The 21,990-nt window shown below is 44.1% G+C and overlaps 1 protein-coding gene across 1 annotated transcript in view; it reads left to right on the top strand.

Moving 5' to 3' along the window:
• Positions 1–78: 78 nt before the first annotated feature.
• Positions 79–21,990, top strand: part of PRKDC (protein kinase, DNA-activated, catalytic subunit) — a 184,772-nt gene continuing 162,860 nt past the window's right edge. Inside the window, exons 1-11 of the mRNA XM_030795536.1 lie at positions 79–266; positions 2,756–2,832; positions 2,924–3,016; positions 4,202–4,276; positions 5,389–5,497; positions 5,911–6,023; positions 6,111–6,210; positions 15,460–15,515; positions 15,607–15,637; positions 16,124–16,281; positions 19,697–19,843. Coding sequence (XP_030651396.1) covers positions 113–266; positions 2,756–2,832; positions 2,924–3,016; positions 4,202–4,276; positions 5,389–5,497; positions 5,911–6,023; positions 6,111–6,210; positions 15,460–15,515; positions 15,607–15,637; positions 16,124–16,281; positions 19,697–19,843 — 1,113 coding nt within the window. The 5' untranslated portion in view covers positions 79–112. The remainder of the gene's footprint in view (positions 267–2,755; positions 2,833–2,923; positions 3,017–4,201; positions 4,277–5,388; positions 5,498–5,910; positions 6,024–6,110; positions 6,211–15,459; positions 15,516–15,606; positions 15,638–16,123; positions 16,282–19,696; positions 19,844–21,990) is intronic.

Here is a 21,990-nt window from a genome sequence, read left to right as displayed (position 1 = left end):
GGGGTCCCCGGGAAATTTCCTGCCGCCGTGCCCCGTAGCCCCGCCCCCGCGCGTAGGGGCATTTCCGGGTCCGGGCCGAGCGGGCGCACGCGCGGGAGCGGGACTCGGCGGCATGGCGGGCTCCGGAGCCGGTGTGCGTTGCTCCCTGCTGCGGCTGCAGGAGACCTTGTGCGCCGCGGACCGCTGCGGTGCTGCCCTGGCCGGTCATCAACTGATCCGCGGCCTGGGGCAGGAATGCGTCCTGAGCAGCAGCTCCGCGGTGCTGGGTGGGTACCGGCCCGAGCTGGGCCGCGCGGGTGGGTCGTGGCTTCCCGAGTCGTTCTGGAGCTAGGCAGCCCGGCGCTTCTCTCTGTTTAGATGACGGTATTTTGAAGTACAACAGTTAGATTCTTGGGGGGAATTTCTGTGCATGTGTATAAAGTGATTTGTCATACTGCTTTTTACTCCGTAGTATTAAGGGAAAGATATTTTAAAGCCAAAGTTGGTGAAAACGACCCCTAATATGGCAATCATTGCTATGCAGAGTCGGGGGCAGGGCAAGATAAATAATTTTTTTTTCTTTTTGAGACAGTCTCGCTCTGTCGCCCAGGCTGGAGTGCAGTGGCGCGATCTCGGCTCACTGCAACCTCCGCCTCCGGGTTCAAGCTATTCTCCTGCCTCAGCCCCCCGAGTAGCTGGGATTACAGGCGCGTGCCACCAGGCCCGGCTAATTTTTTTGTATTTTTAGTAGAGATGGAGTTTCACCATGTTGGTCAGGCTGGTCCCGAACTCCTGACCTGGTGATCCGCCCGCCTCGGCCTCCCAAAGTGCTGGGATTACAGACGTGAGCCACTGGGCCCGGCCAAGAGAAAGTATTTTCTTTAACTTGAATCTCGCCTAATCCCACCAGTACCTTTTCCAAACCCTTCTATTTGCCGTTACTACTTTGAGAAAAATTGAAGAAATGTAACTGAAGTCATCTTCTTTTAACTCTTTAGCAATGCCTGGATGGGAACTTTTTCCCCTTTGTAGTAAAAGTGCCTCTTTTTAGCATTTTAAATATTCAAATATTTAATTGTGTGGAAACTCCTGTATTCCTTCTCTAAAACACGAGTATGCAGACCTTGATGTTGTGCCCTATTAAAAGGTGAGATTTTCTTCCGGAGGGTCTAGTAGTGAATATAGTGTAGGAGTAACTTACACATTTTAAACAAGATGCTATATGTGGCACGGCGTGGTGGCTCATGCCTGTAATCCCAGCACTTTGGGAGGCCGTGACAGGTGGATCACCTGAGGTCAGGAGATGGAGACCAACCTGACCACTATGGTTAAACCTTGTCTCTACTAAAAATACAAAAATTAACTGGGCATGGTGGCGCGCGCCTGTAGTCCCAGCTATTTGGGAGGCTGAGACAGGAGAATCGCTTGCACCCAGGAGAGGGAGGTTGCAGTGAGCCGAGATTGTGCCGCTGCACTCCAGCCTGGGCGACAGAGCAAGACTCCGTCTCAAAAAAAAAAAAAAAAGATGCTATATACATGTATCCTATATATTCTATCTGTTGTCAAGAATATATTAACAATGGGGAAATATCAAACAAAAAACTAACATTGATTACTTTCTCTTCTCAGGGTTTCAAATTTAGAATTCATTTTTGTTCGTTTAGTAACTTGTTTCTAAAGCACTTCCAAGTTTACCTTCCATTTATGACATACCTCCTTTCACTTGAGAGATTCCAGGGGAAGTGTATTAGTTTCTTATTGCTGCTGTAACAATTACCACAAGCTTAGTGGTTTAAAACAGCACAGGTCTGTTACTCTTACAGTTCCCACAGGTCTCACCAAGCTAGAACCAAAGTACCAGGCAGGGCTGCTTTCTTTCTGAAGGCTCTTGGGAAGGATCCATTGCCTTATTCATTCAGGTTATAGGATTGAGGTCCCTGACATTCCATACTTCTTGAAGCTGTCCCCTTTCTTTGGATCACAGCTCCCTTCCCTGGGTCTTCAAGGCCAGCAACAGCATGTCAAATCTCCCTAACTAGAGGTTTGGAATCTCTGGCTTTCCCAGCTTCTTCATCTCCTTACTTTAAGGGCCTGTGTGATTACATTGGGCTCTCTGGATAATCCAGTACGATCTTCCCATTTTAAGGTTAGCTGATTAGCTACCTTAATTCCATCTGCAAGCTCAATTTCCTTTTGCTATATACATTTAACATATTCACAAGATGTGACCCCAGGGATTGGGATGCAGGCATCTTTGGGGCCATTATTTTGCATACTGCATCCCTGTGGAACATTGTCTAGAATTTTCTGCTTTGTTTTAATACAGCAACCTTGGGTTAGTGTTTTATATTTATAAGGCAGGCTGCCTTGAAAACCGTTGCAACCTTGGCCAGGCGCGGTGGCTCACGCCTGTAATCCCAGCACTTTGGGAGGCCGAGGCGGTCGGATCACGAGGTCAGGAGATCGAGACTATCCTGGCTAACACGGTGAAACCCCGTCTCTACTAAAAATACAAAAAAAAAAAAAAAAAAAATTAACCAGGCGTGGTGGTGGGCACCTTTAGTACCAGCTACTTGGGAGGCTGAGACAGGAGAATGGCATGAACCCGGGAGGCGGAGGTTGCACGGAGCCAAGATCGCGCCACTGCACTCCAGCCTGGGCGACAGAGCGAGACTCCGTCTCAAAAAAAATAATAAAATCATTGCAACCCCTTTAGGAGTGGTTTACGTGATGCTCTTGGCACTCTCTTAACTTGCTTACTTATTTTTTTGAACAGCATTACAGACATCTTTAGTTTTTTCCAGAGATTTCGGTTTGCTTGTATTTGTCCGGAAGTCACTCAACAGTATTGAAGTAAGTTGACAATTTTGGTTTTGCTTTTCTTGTATATTCCTGGAGTGACTCCTCTTACCCGTATTTACAATATGTATCTCTTTCGTTACAGTTTCGTGAATGTAGAGAAGAAATCCTAAAGTTTTTATGTATTTTCTTAGAAAAAATGGGCCAGAAGATCGCACCTTACTCTGTTGAAATTAAGGTGAGAATTAAAAAACAAACCTTATTACATTATATATCAACATCTCTTTTAACTTATGGTGTAAGGAACTTGGATTTTTATTTTAAAGGTAAAACATTTTCCTTTCTCATTGGGGAATTTGCTTACTTCTGCTTCATTGTGTTACAAATGAAGTGGGCTCTTCATTAGTTTTTTTTTTTTTTTTTGAGATGGAGTTCTGCTCTTGTTGCCCATTAGTTATTTAGATTGAGTAAGCTAAGGCCATTGTCAGAGAAACTACTTTGATAATTTTTTTTTAATAACTATCTTAATAATTTTTTTTCCTGAGGAGGTGGCAGTGGCACCTTGGGCTCCCTGGGGCCCTGACGGCCTCTTCATAACTTCACTGCAGCCTGGGTGACAAGAGCGAAACTCCATCTCAAAAAAATAATAATAATAATTTTTATTTTGTATATTTTTATTTTTATTTTTATTGTTTATTTGTTTTTATTTTGTGAGACAGGGTTTTGCTCTGTCATCCAGGCTGGAGTGCAGTGGTGCGATCATGGCTCACTGCAGCCTCCATCTCGTGGGCTCAGGTGATTCTCACACCTCAGCCTCCCAAGTTGCTGGGACCACAGGATGTGCCACTATGCCTGGCTAATTTTTGTATTTTTTTTTTGTTGAGACAGGGTTTCGCCTTGTTGCCCAGGCTGGTCTTGAACTCCTGGGCTCAAGTGATCTTCCCGTCTCCGCCTCCCAAATTGCTTACAGGCATGAACCACACTGTAATCCCCAAAGGGATTACAGGCGTGAACCACAGAGTTCGGTGAATACTTTCAGGCTGGAGTGCAGTGGCACAATCTTGGCTCACTGCAACCTCCGTCTCCCGGGTTCAAGCGATTCTCCTCCCTCAGCCTCCTGAGTAGCTGGGATTACAGGCGTGTGCCACCGTGCCCTGCTAATTTTTATATTTTTAGTAGAGATAGGGTTTCACCATGCTGGCCAGGCTGGTCTCCAACTTGTGACCTCAGGTGATCGCCTACCTCCGCCTCCCAAAGTGTTGGCATTACAGGCATGAGCCACCACGCCTGGCCTAATGTTATATTTTCCACAGCTAAATACTGAATTTTGGTATTGCTCCTCTTGGAGACGTAGTTTCAGGTATTGCTGAGTCTTAGTTTTTATATCTTATTGATGATTTTGGTTATTTTTTTTAAAACCTAGAATACTTGTACCAGTGTTTATACAAAAGATAGAGCCGCTAAATGTAAAATTCCAGCCCTGGACCTTCTTATTAAGGTAATTATGTTTCTAAGTACACGTATTTTACATTAAACGTATAACTTTTAAAAGAAAGTCAGAGTTTTGAGTTGTGTTTTGGGTGATGTGTTTGGGGAAGGATAGGATCTAATCACATTGATGTATGGGTAGGATGCACATTTTCCAACCATCACCTGACAATACCCTGGCATTTTGTTCTCAGACTATTCTGGGTAGTAAAAGAAGAATTGTGAGTTGTGAGGAGAATGAAGGAGGAAAATGACTAAGGAATTTATTGCCCTTTCATTTATCACCCTTACTGGCTTTGGCAAAACCTAATGCTATTAGGAACTGCTGAAAGATCACCTTGTATCTCTGAGGTTTTTCCTAAAACCTTAGCAATGGGAAAGAGTTCACATGTTTTCTTTTCTTTTTTTGAGACAGAGTCTTGTTCTGTCATCCAGGCTGGAGTGCAGTGGCGCGATTTCGGCTCACTGCAACTTCTGTCTCCCGAGTTCAAGCCATTCTCCTGCCTCAGCCTCCTGAGTAGCTGGGATTACAGGCATGTGCCACCATGCCTGGCTAATTTTTGTATATTTAGTAGAGACGGGGTTTCACTATGTTGGTCACGCTGGTCTCGAACTCCTGACCTCGTAATCCGCCTGCTTGGGCCTCCCAAAGTGCTGGGATTACAGGCGTGAGCCACTGCGTCTGGCAGGAATCGGTTGATACGTTGCAGTTAAGTGGTTGTTGGGGTCACTGTGACCTGTTTCTGGTTTTTTTTTTGTATTTGTATTTTAGAATTCCTTTGTTTCTGGTTGGTCCTTTGTTTTGTAGGCTTCTGGGAGAAAGATTCTAGTCATGTTGTTGGTTTCTTGGGAAGGTAACAATTAAGCCTAGAGCATTCTTCCCCTGATGTTCTTCCACCATACCCATCCCAACCTTTAATTCCCAGATAAGCTGGGTGGATGTGAATCCTGTGAGACCAAGTGTAAATCCTTGAGACACACCTAATTCTGAACCTTTGCTGTGTACAGATGCACTGAGATAGAGGAATCCCTTTATTTCCCTCTTTAGAGAGAATGCTAATTTGTATTTTTTTTTTTCTTGATTCCCACACTACATTGATGTCCTAATTTGTGTTCTTTTAGTTACTTCAGACTTTTAGAAGTTCTAGACTCATGGATGAATTTAAAATTGGAGAATTATTTAGTAAATTCTATGGAGAACTTGCATTGAAAAAAAAAATACCAGATACAGGTGAGATGCATTTACATGTTATTTTCAAATAGTTTAGCAAATTAATATTAACAAATTATTAGCGTAAGACTTAGGTTTTCTCTACCAAGGTCTTATTTTACAGTCGAATCCTTTTTGCTGAAAATAAACCAAAATGGAACCAAACAAAAACAATGTGTGAAGACTTCCCTTCATAAAAATGTTAATTTTTACAAAATTATTCCTTTAAATAGAAAACTCACAAGACATGTCAAATATGATTAATACATTTGCATAAAACTTAGGAAAGAATGCAGTCCTAAAAGCTTTATATTTTATGTGTCTTACTGTAAAATCAATTTTGAACTTTAGTTTATTTTCTTCATACATTTTGGTTAGTTTAACTTATTTAAATGTAGTTTGAGGCCTTCACTTGTCTAAAATTTTCTTTTCAGTTTTAGAAAAAGTATATGAGCTCCTAGGATTATTGGGTGAAGTTCATCCTAGTGAGATGATAAATAATGCAGAAAACCTGTTCCGTGCTTTTCTGGGTGAACTTAAGACCCAGGTATGATGAACTTTATGACATTCTGCTTCCATAGATGTGGTTGTGTTTTTCTCTTGTAATGACATCTTCTTAAATCTTTTCTTTTAGATGACATCAGCAGTAAGAGAGCCCAAACTACCTGTTCTGGCAGGATGTCTGAAGGGGTTGTCCTCACTTCTGTGCAACTTCACTAAGTCCATGGAAGAAGGTATTGCTTGGCTTCACTTGATTTTCTTTATTCAAAAACTGTAAGTCTAACCAGCAATGCCTGATTATTTCTTTGAACTCTTAACCAATCCTGAATTTACATACAGTAGTGAGAAATAATCTAGAGGGACCTGTGGGCCCTCCCAAGTTTCCCTGATGATGACATCTTTTCCAACTATAGCACAACAGCAAGCTGGGCGTTAACATTGATGTTGTCCACTGAGCTTTGTCAGATCTCACCAGTTTAACATGCACATATTCGTGTATGTGTATTTAGTTCTTTGCAGTTGTTTAAAATTTTATTTATTTATTTTTCAGACAGAATCTTGCTCTGTCGCCCAGGCTGGAGCGCAGTAGTACTTTCTTGGCTCACTGCAACCTCTGCTTCCCAGGTTCGAGCAGTTCTTCACTTCAGCCTCCTGAATAGCTGGGACTATAGGCATGCACCACCACTCCTGGCAAATTTCTTTCTTTCTTTTTTTTTTTTTTTTTTTCTGAGACAGAGTCTTGCTCCGTTCCCCAGGGTGGAGTGCAGTGACTCGATCTCAGGTCACTGCAGCCTCCTTCTCCCTGGTTCAAGTGATTCTCCTGCCTCAGCCTCCCGAGTACCTGGGATTACAGGCGCTTGCCAGTAAACGGCAAATTTTTTTTTGTATTTCTAGTAGAGATGGGGTTTTACCATGTTGGCCAGGCTGGTTTCGAACTCCTGACCTCAAGTGATCTGCCTGCCTTGGTCTCCCAAAGTGCTGGGATTACAGGCGTGAGCCACCGTGCCCGGCCTAATTTTTGTATTTTTAGTAGAGATGGGGTTTCACCATGTTGGCCAGGCTGTTCTCAAACTCATGGGCTCTAGTGATCCGCCTGCCTTGGCTTCGGAAAGTTCTGGGATTACAGGCATGAGCCATTGCACCTGGCCCTTTTTAATTCTTTTTTTTTTTTTAAATAATTGAGACAGGGTATCATTATGTTGCCCAGGCTGGTCTTGAACTCCTGGGCTCAAGTAATCTGCCCACCTTGGTCTCCCAAAATGCGGGGATTATAGGCTTGAGCCACCACACCCAGCGAGTTTTGTGTAATTCTTTCACGTGTACGTACCATTGTAGTCAAGGTATTGAGTAGATTGATTAGCTCAAGGGTCCCATGTGCTACTGACTTAGAGCCATAGTTAACCTCTTCCCCCGTCTTGGCCACCTAATAACCATTCATCTGTCTCCATCTGTGGTTTCGTCATTTCAAAAAGTTGCACAGATGAACTTACGGTATGTAGCTTTTCCTGTGTGGCTTATTTCACTTAGCATAGTGTCTTTCAAGTTCATCCATATCCTGATGCGTCAGCATTGTCTTTTTTTTGAAGGCTGAATCATATTCCTGCGTGTATTTACTGCATTTTGTTGATTCATTCATCCATGTATGGGCACTTGGTTTGCCTCTGCTTACTGGTTATTCTCAGTAGTATTGCCATGATCATTGTTGTACAGAAATCTGTTGGCAGTCCCTACTTTTGATTCTTTTGGATATATACTTAGAATTGTGATTGTTGGGTAGTATGGTAACCTTAGTTTTAATTTTCTGAGGAATCGTCATAGTGTTTTTCATAGTAGCTGCAGCATTTTACATTCCCACCAGCAGTACACAAGGGTTGCAGTTTCTCCACATCCTTACTGACTTGTCATTTTCTGTGTTTTTGGTAGTAGACATCCTAATGCCTAATGGTTGTGAAGGGATGTCTCGTGGTTTTGATTTGTGTTTCCCTGATGATGAATGATATTGGTTGCGCATCTTTTCATGTACTTACTTGCCACTTGTGTGCCTTTAGAGAAATGTCTATTCAGATCTTTTGCCCATTTTTTAGGTTAATTGGTTTTTTTGCCTTTTTGTTGAGTTGTAGATATCATTTTTCTTTCTTTCTTTTTCTTTTTTTTTTTTTTTTAGACAGGGTCTTGCTCTGTCACCCACGCTGGAGTGCAGTGGCTCAAACATGGCTCACTGCAGCCTCAACTTCTTGGGCTCAAGGGATCCTCCCACATTAGCCTCCCAAGTAGCTAGGACCACAGGTGTATACCTGATATTAAAAAATGTTTTGTAGAGACAGGGTCTTGCCTTGTTGCCCAGGCTGGTTTCTAGCTCCTGGGCTCAAATGATCCTCCTGCCTTGGCTCCCCAAAGTACTAGGGTTACAGGTGTGAGCCACTGTGCCTAGCCAGATCCCAGTTTCTTAACAGATATATGATATATGAGCTGCAAATATTTTCTGTCTTTTTCTTTTCTTTTTTTTTTTTCTGAGACAGGGTCGCACTCTGTTGCCCAGGCTGGAGCGCAGTGATGTGAGCATGGCTCTCTGCCTGCCTCCACCTCCTGAGCTCAAGTGATCCTCCTACCTCAGCCTCCCAAGTAGCTGGGACCACAGGCATGTGCCACCACAGATGGCTGATTTTTGTACTTTTTGAAGAGACGTGGTTTCCCCATGTTGCCCAGGCTGGTCTCCAACCAAGAGATCTGCCCACCTTGGCCTCCCAAAGTGCTGGGATTACAGGTGTGAGCCACTGCACCTGGCCCTTCTCTCATTTTTTGAGTTGCCTTTTCACTGTGTTGATTATGTCCTTTGGTACACAAAAATCCCTTATTTTGCCGAAGTTCAGCTTTTTAATTTTTTTAATTTTTTTAAGAGATGGGGTCTCCCCAGGCAAAAGTACAATGGCTACTCACAGATGCAATCACGGCTCACTGCAGTCTTGAACTCCTGGCTCAAGCAATTCTCCCACCTCAGCATCAAAAATAGCTGAGACTATAGGCACCACCATGCCTGGCTCCTTTTATATTTTGCAGAGATGGAGTCTCGCTGTGTTTCCCAGGCTGGTATTGAACTCCTCCCATCAAGTGATCCTCCCAACTCAGTCTCCAAAGCGTTGGGATTATAGGCATGACCTGCCACGCCTGGCCAATGAAATTCTTTTCTTTTTTTGAAAAGATAAATATAGCTTTTTATCGTAAAATAATCTTTTTGTTTTTTTTTTTGGACTCTCGCTCTGTCGCCCAGGCTGGAGTGCAGTGGCGTGATCTCCGCTCACTGCAAGCTCCGCCTTCCGGGTTCACGCCATTCTCCCACCTAAGCCTCCCGAGTAGCTGGGACTACAGGCACCCGCCTCCACGCCCAGCTAATTTTGTTTTTGTATTTTTAGTAGAGACGGGTTTCACCGTGTTAGCCAGGATGGTCTTGATCTCCTGACCTCGTGATCCGCCCGCCTTGGCCTCCCAAAGTGCTGGAATTACAGGTGTGAGCCACTGCGCCTGGCCGATCCTAAAATAATCTTAAGGCAGGGAAAAAACTCCTGTGCTCTTCCTTATCACTTTTTTTTTTTTTGAGACAGAGTTTCACTCTTGTCACCCAGCCTGGAGTGCAATGGCGCGATCTTGGCTCACTGCAACCTCTGCCTCCTGGGTTCAAGCCTTTCTCCTGCCTCAGCCTCCCAAGTAGCTGGGATTACAGGCGTGTGCCACCATGCTCAGCTGATTTTTGTATTTTTAGTAGAGATGGGGTTTCACCATGTTGGCCAGGCTGGTCTCCAACTCCTGACCTCAGGTGATCCACCTGTCTTGGCCTCCCAAAGTGCTGGGATTACAAGGCATGGGCCACCACCCCTGGTCTCCTTATCACTTTATCTTCAAGTAATTACCAAATGTTTGTACCTACTCTGTTTTTCCTCCATTAGGTTGAAACTTACAAAATTGCTTATATCCAATGATTTTTTTTAACCTATATAGGCAGCAGTTTCATTTTAAGCCAATGTTTCTACCCATGCCTTCTTCGTTGCTTATCAAGATTGTTAGAGTAGCCCTGTGTAATTTTCCGTCCTGTCTTCTCTCTCCTCTCTCCTGTATCCTGTGGCTCCCACTTCCTCAGCTTCTTTTCAACCGTCACCCCTCTTAGGAAGCATTTATGATTCCCCCGAGGTGAGCACTTCCTCTGGCCTCTGTACTCCCCTCTGTGACAGCACTTAGGGTCATATTTTAAGTATGTTAGGTCATATGTTTAATTCTCTCCATTGACCCTGTTGGCAGGTGATGTTGCTTATTTGTCTTTGTGTTTACTTGGCTTATAAATTGGCACTCAGCAAACATATATAGTGGAAGGAAAACAGTAGCACTTAGTGCTCATTTATTGTGTGTTAAGGACTACTCTAGACATGTCGCAAGGCAAGTTCCTGTAATGACTGCATGGCAGGTAAAATGTCTCTGTTGTATAGATTAGTAAACTGCAACTCAGACAGGTTAAGTAACTTGCCCCAAGTTGCACAGTGACTTGCGTGGTTAGGAGAATAATGGCCACCAGGGTGTCCCATCCTAATCCCTGTTACACTGCATGGCATAGCGGAATTAAGGTTGCTAATCAGCTGACCTTGAACTGGAGAGATGATCCTGGATCATCCCCATGGGCTTGGTATGATCACAGGGTCCTTAAATGTGGAAGAGGGAGGCACAGAGGAGGTCAGAGGAAGGGGATCTGGAAGGTGGCAGGAGCCAAGGCATCAGGGCGCCTCTCGAGTCTGGAGAAGTGAGAAAAGGGTTCTCCCCTAGAGCCTCTCGGAAGGAGCACAGCCCTGCTGATGCCTTAAATTTAGCTCAATATGAGAATCATTTCAGACTTCTCACCTCTAGAACTATAGGTAATAAATCTGTATTGTTTTTAACTATTAAGTTTGCAGTAAGTTGTATGGCAAAACTAGGAAACTAATATAGCTAACAAATGGCAAGTCTGGGATTTAAGCCTTGGTCTGAGGCTAAAATTTATACTTTTTTTTGTGATGCCATGATCATGTGACTTCAAGCACTAAATACTAATTCATTTGTACATGTACATAAGGCACCCAGGAAATACAGACTGTATGAATGAGTTATAAAAATAATTATAAGGCCAGGCAAGGTGGCTCCCACCTGTAATTCCAGCACTTTGGGAGGCTGAGGTGGGCAGATCACAAGGTCAAGAGATCGAGACCATCCTGGCCAACATGGGGAAATCCCGTCTACTAAAAATATAAAAATTAGCTGGGCATGGTGGCACATGCCTGTAATCTTGAACCCGGGAGGCGGAGGCTGCAGTTACCTGAGATTGCGCCACTGCCCTCCAGCCTGGCAACAGAGCAAGACTCCATCTCAAAAAAAATTTTTTTAATATATATATATAAACGTGTGTATGTGTGTGTGTGTATGTATATGTAAATATATATTTTTTTGAGACAGGGTCTCACTTTGTTATCCAGGCTGTAGTGCAGTGCTATGATATGGGCTCACTGCATTCTCAACCTCCTGGGCTCAAATGATGCTCCCACTGTGGCCCTCCCCAAGTAGCTGGGGACTATAGGTGCATGCCACCATGCCCTGCTAATTTTTATTTTATTTTTCTTTTTGAGACTTGAGTCTTGCCCTGTCACCTAGGCTGGAGTGCAGTGGTGCGATCTTGGCTCACTGCAACCTCTCCCTCCCGCGTTCAAGTGATTCTTGTGCCTCAGCCTCCCAAGTAGCTGGGATTATAGGTGCGCGATGCCATGCCCGGCTAATTTTTGTGTTTTTAGTAGAGACGGGGTTTCACCATGTTGCCCAGGCTGGTCTTGAACTCCTGGGCTCAAGCGATCCACCTGCCTTGGCCTCCAAAATGCCGGGATCGCAGGTGTAAGCCACTGTACCCGGCCCCAACTAATTTTTGTATTTTTTGTAGAGATGGGGTTTCCCCATGTTGGCCAGGCTTGTCTTGAACTCCTGAGCTGAAGCAATCCACCCGCCTCACATTCCCAAAGGTGCTCAGATTACAGGCTTGAGGCACCGTGCCTGGCCATGGGTGCCATCTAGCTAAAGAGTGATGAACTTGGTGTTAAACCAGTGATTGAAATCACCAAGTTCCTACCATCATGAGCTCAGTCTAGTGGAGGAGACAGATGAACAAACAGAGGTGGGGTGTAGTGAAGAGGAATGCCAGAATTTGGAGAGGTGGAGCACACGACCCACTGGTACTTTCTGAGGATGTAACGCAGAAGTTGTGCTCAGAAGGAGGGTAGGGAGACAGCTGGAGAAGTGCTGGGAAGAGCAGTCATTCCAGGCAGCAGCTGCTCAGCACCCGGCCCCGTGCTCGGCCAATCTCTGGCCCTGTGCTTAGCCTGCGTGCAGTAGTCCGAGGGTCCACAAGAGCTGGCATGTCAAGAGTGTGGAGGTACACAAAGTGGGCCAGGGTGAGATGGGAAGGACACAGGGTTGGTGTTTGACGGTTTTCTGAGCTGGGATCTTATTCCAGATGGAATGGGAGCCAGAGCTTTTCAAAAAGGAGTGGATGTGGGCCAGGAGATGTTTCACAGAGGTCTGCCTGACTGCTGTTGGGTGTGGGATGTGAGTTAGTGTAGGATTGAGAGACTATGAGTGAGGGACTGAGGGCTGCGCACTGACTCCTAAGCTGAATGAGATGGGAGAGACTGGGATTTTTGTAGAAACCCGGCCTTTTGTGTTGGATGTGTTTAACTGGAGACACTTAGGAAGCATCCAGGCTTAGATGTCAGGTGTGCAGTTGCACATGAAACATGGGATCTTGCAGCAGAAATCAGACTTCAGGCTACACATTTGGAGGTCTTCATCACATAGGTAGTATTTAAAGCTAGGAGTATGAGCAAGATGAGGAGGGGGTGAGAGTGCAGAGACCAGGCGGAGGGTCTCAGGAGAGTGCTGAGGAGGCAGTGCAGGGCTGCCTCGCATCCGGTGGAGTCTGGGGAGGAGGAGGAACTGGCAGTAAGTGGTGGGTTCAGCTCCACGAGAACCGCATCCATTGAACATTGGGGAAATGGGACCTCTAGAGTGAAGAGCAGGAGGAAGTGGAGGCCATTTGTAGAGAACACGCTAGACAAATCTTGTAATGGAAGAGAGCAAAGAAATGGGCTGTGGCTGATGGGAGATGTGGGGTTAAGAGAGGGTTTTTTTTTGAGGCAGAGTCTTGTTGGAGTGTAGTGGCACGATCTTGGCTCACTGCAGCCTCTGCCTCCCGGGTTCAAGCAATTCTCATGCCTCAGCCTACCGAGTAGCTGGGATTACAGGTGTGTGCCACCACACCCAGCTAATTTTTCCTATTTTTAGTAGAGACAGGGTTTCACTGTGTTGGCCAGGCTGTTCTCGAACTCCTGACCTCAGGTGATCTGCCCATCTCGGCCTCCCAAAATGCTGGGATTACAGGCCTGAGCCACTGCACCTGGCCAAGAGAGGGTTTAAAAAAATAGAAGCAGGCCGGGCACGGTGGCTCACACCTGTAATCCCAGCACTTTGGGAGGCTGAGGCGGGTGTATCACAAGGTCGGGAGTTCAAGACCAGCTTGGCCAAGATAGTGAAACTCCATCTCTACTAAAAATACAAAAAAATTAGCCGGGCGTGGTGGCAGGCGCCTGTAATCCCAGCTACTCGAGAGGCTGAGACAGGAGAATAGCTTGAACCCGGGAGGTGGAGGTTGTGGTAAGCTGAGATCGTGCCACTGTACTCCAGCCTGGGTGATAGAGTGAAACTCTGTCTCAAAAAAAAAAAAAGAATTTTCACACCTGTGTTCCTAGCAGCAAATCCACAGTAAGCCAAAGGGCTAGAACCACCCAAGTGTTCATCCAGGGATGAATGGATAAACAAAATGTGGCACGTAGACAGAATGGAACATTATTTAGACTTAAAAAGGTAGGAAAGTCTGACACATGCTGCAGCATGGATGAACCTTGCAGACAGGATGCTAAGTGGAATAAGCCAGCCATGAAAGGCAAACAGTGTATGGTTTCACTCACACAAGGTACTTAGAGTAGTCAGATTCACAAAGACAAATTAAAATAGAGGTTACTGGGGCTGGAGGAGGGGAAATGGGAGTTAGTGTTTGATGGGCACCCTTCTGTTATTGATGGTGAAAACATTTTGGGTATAGACAGTGATGGTTATACAACAGTGTGAATATATTTAGTGCCAACGAATTGTATCTGTACACATTGTTTAAATGATAAATATGTCTGTTTTACCACATTGAAAAAAACAGATACAAGACCATGCTTCTACAGGGAGTGGGCCACTAGAGGGAGGGGCTGCAGGAGAGTGGACCGTGGAGGGCAGAGCCTGGAGAAGTCTGTCCTTGCCAAGTCCCCAACCCTAAACCCACTGTGTACTGTGGGTGTCCTTGTGTCTGCACACTTGTGTGTATTAACATGATTACTTTCTATTTGAATGACCTTTTCCCAAACTAGTACCTATTCTTTCAGTCTCAGAACAAATGCTACCATATCGGGAAAGCGTTTATAGAATACTCATAGTCAGAAGAAATCTGCTTGTCATGAATTCCAAAGTAGCTTTTTTTGTATCTCATTTATGCCACCATCCTGCAACCATACAGATGTTTCTCTGCTTTAAGACCTCTCTGACCACATTCTCTCTCCAGCGCCTATCACATCATCATCAGGGCTCTGTCTCAAATATGTCAGTCCTTGCAATGAAAGCAAACAGTTCTTGAGTCTCTGCTGATTACAAGTCACTGTTAGAAAGATAGAGAAATTAGTGATGAGTAAAGCATGACTCTATAGCTACAATGAATAATCTGGTGGGAGGCAGTCATGCAAATAACTGTGATGTCAGTCAGGCCAGGATTAGAGCCTCATGTTATAGATGTGTGCCTGTTTTATCTTCCCTTTTAGTTAATAAGTATGCTGAGGTCAAATATCATAATTTATTTGTATTTGTAATTGTCATAATATCTTGGCATGTACTATGTTTTTTTTCTGTTTTTTTTTTTTTTTTTTTTTTTTAATCTTTTTCTTACATGTACTATGTGTTGAATAAATGCCTGGGTGTATTGGGGAGAAATGGTATGTTTGGCGATGAGTAAGTTACTTTATTTAATCCTCCAAACTATCCTAAAAGGTATGTACTGTCCCTATTGCAAATAAGAAAATTGAGGCTCTGAGAGATTATCTAACAGAGCTTGTAAGTGATGAGTTGGTGTTTAAATCTCTCAGAGCTTATAAGTGATGGGGTGGTGCTTAAACCATGTCTTTGTTATTCCAGATTTTCTTTCTGTTTTCTCACAGTCATAACCACGCAGCAGTAATAACTTGCAACTTTAGCTGGATGGAATGATGAAGGATGTTTCTCCTGAATTCACAAGAGACTAATGGTTAATATAGGTGTCAAGCTGTCTGTAAAGTGTGTCATGTGATACTGTTATTACGATTTGTAACAGAGCCTTCTTGGTATTTCCCTAGATCCTCAGACTTCAAGGGAGATTTTTAATTTTGTACTAAAGGCAATTCGTCCTCAGGTAGGATTAATATTACTATTAATATTATTCTAATGCCTTTACAGTGCAGACTTTCAAATACTGATGGTGAATTATTCTTTTCTAAAAATAGATTGATCTGAAGAGATATGCTGTGCCCTCAGGTAGGATTCTGTTTATAATGAAGTATAATATTTTAGATTACTAAATTAACATCTCAAGTAAGCTTTTGCTTAAACTTTGAATGAAAGCAAATGTGATAACATCTGTGATGTTTCACACACAGTTATTTACAGGGATGCTTTCGGTGACTTAGTAAGGTCTGGTTGAAATGGTGATTCTCAGGTTACATGGTTGAAAGCACTTTATTTTAGGGTATCTTTCAGGGGATCCAGGCTGTTTGATTCTGACTTTGCCTCAATGAATCCTGATTCCACTTCTGACCCTTGTTTTGGGATTTGTCAGCCAAGTTATGGGCCTGTTGATTGGCGGTGTTAGAGCGCTGACAGGGATCCCTGGGTTACTGTAGTGTAATGGTACTAGATCTTCCTGAGCACAGTGTTGACTTTGACATATCCCTGCAGGTTTGTTGGTTTTCTGTTCTATCTTATGTCATCTGATTTTAAATATAATGGCTTTTGCATTTGCAGCTGGCTTGCGCCTATTTGCCCTGCATGCATCTCAGTTTAGCACCTGCCTTCTGGACAACTACGTGTCTCTATTTGAAGTCTTGTTAAAGTGGTGTGCCCACACAAATGTAGAATTGAAAAAAGCTGCACTTTCAGCCCTGGAATCCTTTCTGAAACAGGTACCACAAATTCAACTGTCATTTAACAATATTTCTTTCACACACAGAATTAAATTCCCATTGTATGCATGCATGTTTGAAAATAAATACAAGTTGATCTATAGCTTCTGTAGTATTTAAAGCAGAAAGATGTTGATCAGCCAGCCACATGGGAGGCAGCCAGAGTGAAAGAGAGCTAGGGAGATGCCAGATTTGATTAGGGCCTCAGAGCCTAGATTGACACAAGTGTAATGGAGCGAAGACATGGTGAGGAGGCGGCCGGAAGGGCTGGGAGGTCAGGGTTGGAGAGTGGGTGGAGGGCTGAGGGGAGCCCCATCTCTCCTGGAAGAGGAAGGCTAGCTGTCTCTGGGGAATAGATAGATGCTTGTGTGTCAACTTGAAAACAAGGGGTGCCTCTTTGCCGTTGTGGATTTTCTACCTGGATAGGAGGTGGTTACAGAATCTGCACCTGCGTATGTGGAAGCTTGTCTGGTCGGCTGAGGAGACCATGCTTGTCGTACTGAGTGCTGGTCTCCAGGATGTCCTGGGCGTCCAGAGGTGGCCGCAGGGGCCTGGCCACTAAGGAAGGGACTTCTGGGGTTGCTCTGAGGGAAAGCACTGGAGATTCACAACAAATGTTTTCTTAGGGGCCCTGCTGTATATGGGTAAACTGTAGCATTCACAGGCTATCCATGCAAACCTGTGTGAACAGTGTTGCAGTTGTGTTAGCCTGAGAGTCACAGCTGGGATGTGTGGAAGGAGAAGAGAAAGCACTGCCATCCTTTTTTTCAGGTCTGGGCCTCCCTCCCAAAAAATTGAGCCGATAGGCCTCGTCTTTGGCCCCTACCTCTGCCGCCTGTCTCTCTCGCCTCCTTAGTCTCCCTGCTGTACTTGGCCTTCCCGTCAGACTTGTGTTCTCCCTGCAGTCACTCTTGGCTTTGAGGTTACCTCTTGGTCCTCTTCATGAAACTCCTGTTCCGCTGAACTTGGCTGGCCTTACTTGCTAAGGGAAATAAAAATCTGAGGAATTATTTTTTACTGATTCATATGAATATGTTTGGATCTCAGTAAACATTTACTGCAATAAACATCTTGACAGAGAGAATTTCATGCTTTGTTAGCAAGGAGGAGTGTCCAGAATGTGTGTAGGGGGATCATCCCTGGTGGCACCCCGGGGGCCTTGTTCCCTAGTGATGCCTGCCTTTCCTAGCGCAGGGCTGGGTGGGGTGTGGGCCTGCAGGGAAGCCTGCCAGCCCTCCCTCCACTGCGCTGGTTGTCTTTAATGAGCCACGCAGACATCTCTGTTTCACATCCTTGCCAGAGACTTTTCAGTCCTCTACTCCAATTCTTAACAAAAACTACATTGAATAGATTTTAGAGTTTCATTGAGGAAATATATTCTACCTGCTAATCTCTACCTCGTGAGAAAGTTACTTAAGCTTAGTCAGGGGAGAAGTTCAAGAGAACTATCCTCAATGCTGCCCTCAGGGCTGATGCCTGTTGCAAGTTTGGGAGTTTCCAATATACCCTCAAATTTGATACAGCTATGGTTTATTACAGCTAAAGGGCCCAGATAAAAATCAGCCAAAGGAAGCGGCACACAGTGCGGAGATGAAGTACCAAATGTGGAGCTTCCCTGGTCCTCTCCCCGCGGAGTCAGGGCAGCATTCCTTTCCCAGCATCCATGTGTGACAGCATGTGTGGAGCATTGACTGGGTGCTCCCTCAAACCTCTGTGTTTGGGGTTTCCCTTGGGGCCCCACCCTGTAGGCATAGTGGGTTGTTGGGTCTCGGCTTCCAGGGATGCTGTGTGACCCAAAGCTCCCATTCCGAGTCACATTGTTACTGGGTGTGGTCAGCTCCACCCTGAGTCCCATTATTAGATCATCCCTTGCGACCTGAGGCCCCAGGCAAGGAGAGACACCCTCTTTCCCTCCTTCTTCAGAATAGGGAGTGAGGAGAGAGGAAGAAAGAGGGAAAGAGGACTTTACATAAAGGATACATAATTTTTTGGCCTTTTTCCCACTATGTTGAATATATTTTCCTCACAGTGACATCTATATGATTTTTTTTTTTTTTTTTTGAGATTGAGTTTTGCTCTGTTGCCCAGGCTGGAGTGCAGTAGCGCGAGCTTGGGTTACTGCAACCTCTGCCTCCTGCGTTTAAGCAATTCTCATGCCTCAGCCTCCCAAGTAGCTGGGATTACAGGCACCTGCCACCACGCCTGGATGATTTTTGTATTTTTGTTAGAGACAGGGTTTCACCATGTTGGCCAGGCTGACCTCAGGTCATCCACCCTTCTTGGCCTCCCAAAGGGCTGGGATGACAGGCGTGAGCTACTGCGCCCAGTCGACATCTGTGTGATTAATTTTCAGTGGCAGTGTAATATATGATATTTATGAGCCATAATGTTTTAATCTGTCCTCTGTCTGCTACTGTTGAATAATTATTTTCAAGTCTTTAATATTATGTACAGGAAATAGTTGAATAAAGATGCGTTAAAAACATGCTTACTGGGAATAAAATAATAGAAAATTAGCAGTGTTTAGGTGGTTACACATAGTATATAATATTTGCTATTCTGTAATTAAGTAAAATGATGTTGTTTGTTTACTTCTTGAGAAACATTTATGATATGTTTTGTGAAGAAGGAAATTATGAGACAGTATATACAATGTTTCATTCTTCTAAAACAAATAGGGAGCAAAGTTCCCCGAAGGTCAAGCTCTAAGACCTAGTGGCTTTAGGGGGATTGGGAAGTGTATGGATAAGTTGGCAATGGAAGGTGGGTTTTTTTTCTGCCTTTGATAATTGTCTAGATAGATTCCTTCCGTTCTTATTCTGGACAGTCTTTGTGCTGAAATGGGGAATGCTCTTTGAATACCTGTATTAGTTCTTGCATTTAGGCTCTTGTCTCTTGGTTTGGTAAATAATGATCTATTTGCTTCTCAGACGACATTTTCCCCTTGCATCACTTAATTTAAGCTTTATAGTTTGTAGCTTATTTTTTTTTGAAAACTGAGATGCCTTGTCTTTCTGATTGTTCTGAACTCTATTTATTGATGACGTCTGAAGTCACTGGTCCCCTGACAGCTCTCTTTCACCCTGTGGGTGACAGGTGAGCTCTAAAGACTGCTCTTTGCTTCCTCAGAGAGCCTTAATTCAAAACCTGTTTTTGTTTTTGTTTTCAGACTTATGCATGTCCTTGGTCTCTTAGACCCTTCTCTAAGAAAAATGTATCACATAGCCTTATTTAAGATACTTTTCTGAACCTGAAACTAAGCAAAATGGAAGCAAAGGGTCTTTATGATTAAAAGCAATTGCGTGTAACTATAACAGTACATTAGTAGCATCTAAACAGTTCTAGTTTTTCCATGTTTGTATAGATTCCATTGCTATTAAATATTTCCAAAAAAATAAATATTATGTATTTGCAGGTTTCTAATATGGTGGCGAAAAATGCAGAAATGCATAAAAGTAAACTGCAGTACTTTATGGAGCAGTTTTATGGAATCATCAGAAATGTGGATTCGAACAACAAGGAGTTATCTATTGCTATCCGTGGATATGGACTTTTTGCAGGAGTATGTCTCATTAACTTACTCTATTTTGTCTTGGTTTCACGTGATTGTTTAAAGGAACCTAATTCATTGCATTTTGAATAGTGTGTAATACTTGTAACAACGCAGTAGACCCTTGAATAACATGGGCGTGAACTGCGCAGGCTCACTTACGTGCAGATGTTTTTCTACCATACGGATCAAAAATACAGTGTGTGCTGGATGTGAAACTTATATAGAGAGCTGACTTTTTGTATATGAGGCTTCCACAGGGTGACTGTGGGACTTGAGTATGCATGGATTTAGGTATACTGAGGAGGCCTGGAACCAATCCCTCCCGCATATCCTGAGGGTCACTGTATTAGTAGTGTTTATTAACAGTTAAGATTTCTTCAGTGTCTGTTGTGTACTAGAATTCTTTGTATGCATTCTCTCAAATTCTCCTAACCCTTAGGAGCTGAGTGTTACTCTGTTTTGCCGATTAGCAAACTGAGACGCAGAGAAATTAGGAAACTTGTCAAGAGACTCAGAATTGACAGAACCAAGGCATAAGTCCAAGTGTGAAGAATAGAAACACCATGTTTCCCCTCTGTGCTATGCTGCTCCTTATTCCTAAAGTAAAATTGTAGTTGATTTCACAAAGTTTTAGAAAGAGAAGTTAAAAAAAAAAAGTTTATATGACAGAAAGAGATATATTTAAGAATATTAGCTAGGTGTGGCAGCCTACACCTGTAATCTCACCATCTCACTGCTTTGGGAGGCCGAGGCGGGCAGATTGCCTGAGGTCAGGGGTTTGAGACCAGCCTGGCCAAGGTGGTAAAACCCTGTCTCTACTAAAAATACAAAAATTAGCCTGGCATGGTGGCGCGCACCTGTAATCCCAACTGCTTGGGAGGCTGAGGCAGTAGAATCTCTTAAACTCAGGAGGCAGAGGTGGCAGTGAGCTGTAATCGAGCCACTGCACTCCAGTCTGGGCAACAGAGACACTATCTCTTAAAAAAATGTAAAATATTAAGAATAACCCTAGTTATTTCCTCTTAGTGGAATTCTGTGACTTCTGCTTTGTAGAAAAAACAACTGATTTCCTTTTCCTTTCTCCAATCTCTCCCTTTTTTTTCTTCTTTCTTTCTTTTTTTTTTTTTTAATTTTTGAGTTGGAGTTTCGCTCTTGTTGCCCAGGCTGGAGTGCGATGGCATGACCTCGGCTCACCACAACCTCCACCTCCCGGGTTCAAGCAATTCTCCTGCCTCAGCCTCCCGAGTGCTGAGATTACAGGCATGCTCCACCACGCCTGGCTATTTTTTTTTTTTTGTATTTTTAGTAGAGACGGGGTTTCTCCTGGTCCCGAACTCCCGACCTCAGGTGATCCGCCCACCTTGGCCTCCCAAAGTGCTGGGGTTACAGGCGTGAGCCACCGCTCCTGGCCTCTCCTTTTTTCTTTTCTTTTTCTTTTTTGCCTCTCAGGCTGGAGTGTAGTGGTACAATCATAACTCACTGCAGCCCTGACCTCTAGGGCTAAGCGATCTTGCTGCCTTAACTTCCCGAGTAGCTGGGACCACAGGCATGAGCCACCGTGCCCAGCAAATTTTTTAATCTTTTGTAGAGACGATATCTCACTTCATTACACAGACTTGGTCATGAACTCCTGGCTTCAAGCAAACCTCCTGCCTCAGTCTCCAAAGCACTGGACTTACAGCTGTAAGCCACAGTGCCCAGCCTTTCCCTTTCTCTTAATCTTCATCTCCATTTGTCTCTTGGCTACTTTAAATATGCTTAGGGCAGAAGAAACAGAATGGCAGAAGGCTCTGAGCTAAAAGATCGCATGGGATTTTCCCTTTACACAGTGATCTATCCCCACTTGATCTTGTCCCTGTGGCTAGAGCATGATAGACAGGAGAGGGGAAATGGATCTGAAGAGGTGCACCATCAGATCCTTGGGGAGTCTGGACTGGATTCAGAAGTCCTAGAAAAGAAGCCTTGGAAAAGTCTGAAATTGAGCAATTACATTAGCACATTTGTGAGTTTGAAAAAATGGCTCTGGTGTGGTATAGTGTGTGACATGGAACATCTTCCAGTCATGTATGGATTCTTGGCCTCTCCTGTAGGTGGACAGCCTTGGGGCAGGGACTGCCTCTCATTTGTCCTCAGTACCCACTGTCTAAACAGTGCCC

Source organism: Nomascus leucogenys, chromosome 16, assembly GCF_006542625.1.
Source record: "Nomascus leucogenys isolate Asia chromosome 16, Asia_NLE_v1, whole genome shotgun sequence".
Taxonomy (NCBI): Eukaryota; Metazoa; Chordata; class Mammalia; order Primates; family Hylobatidae; genus Nomascus; species Nomascus leucogenys.
This window is presented reverse-complemented; position numbering and strand designations above follow the sequence as displayed.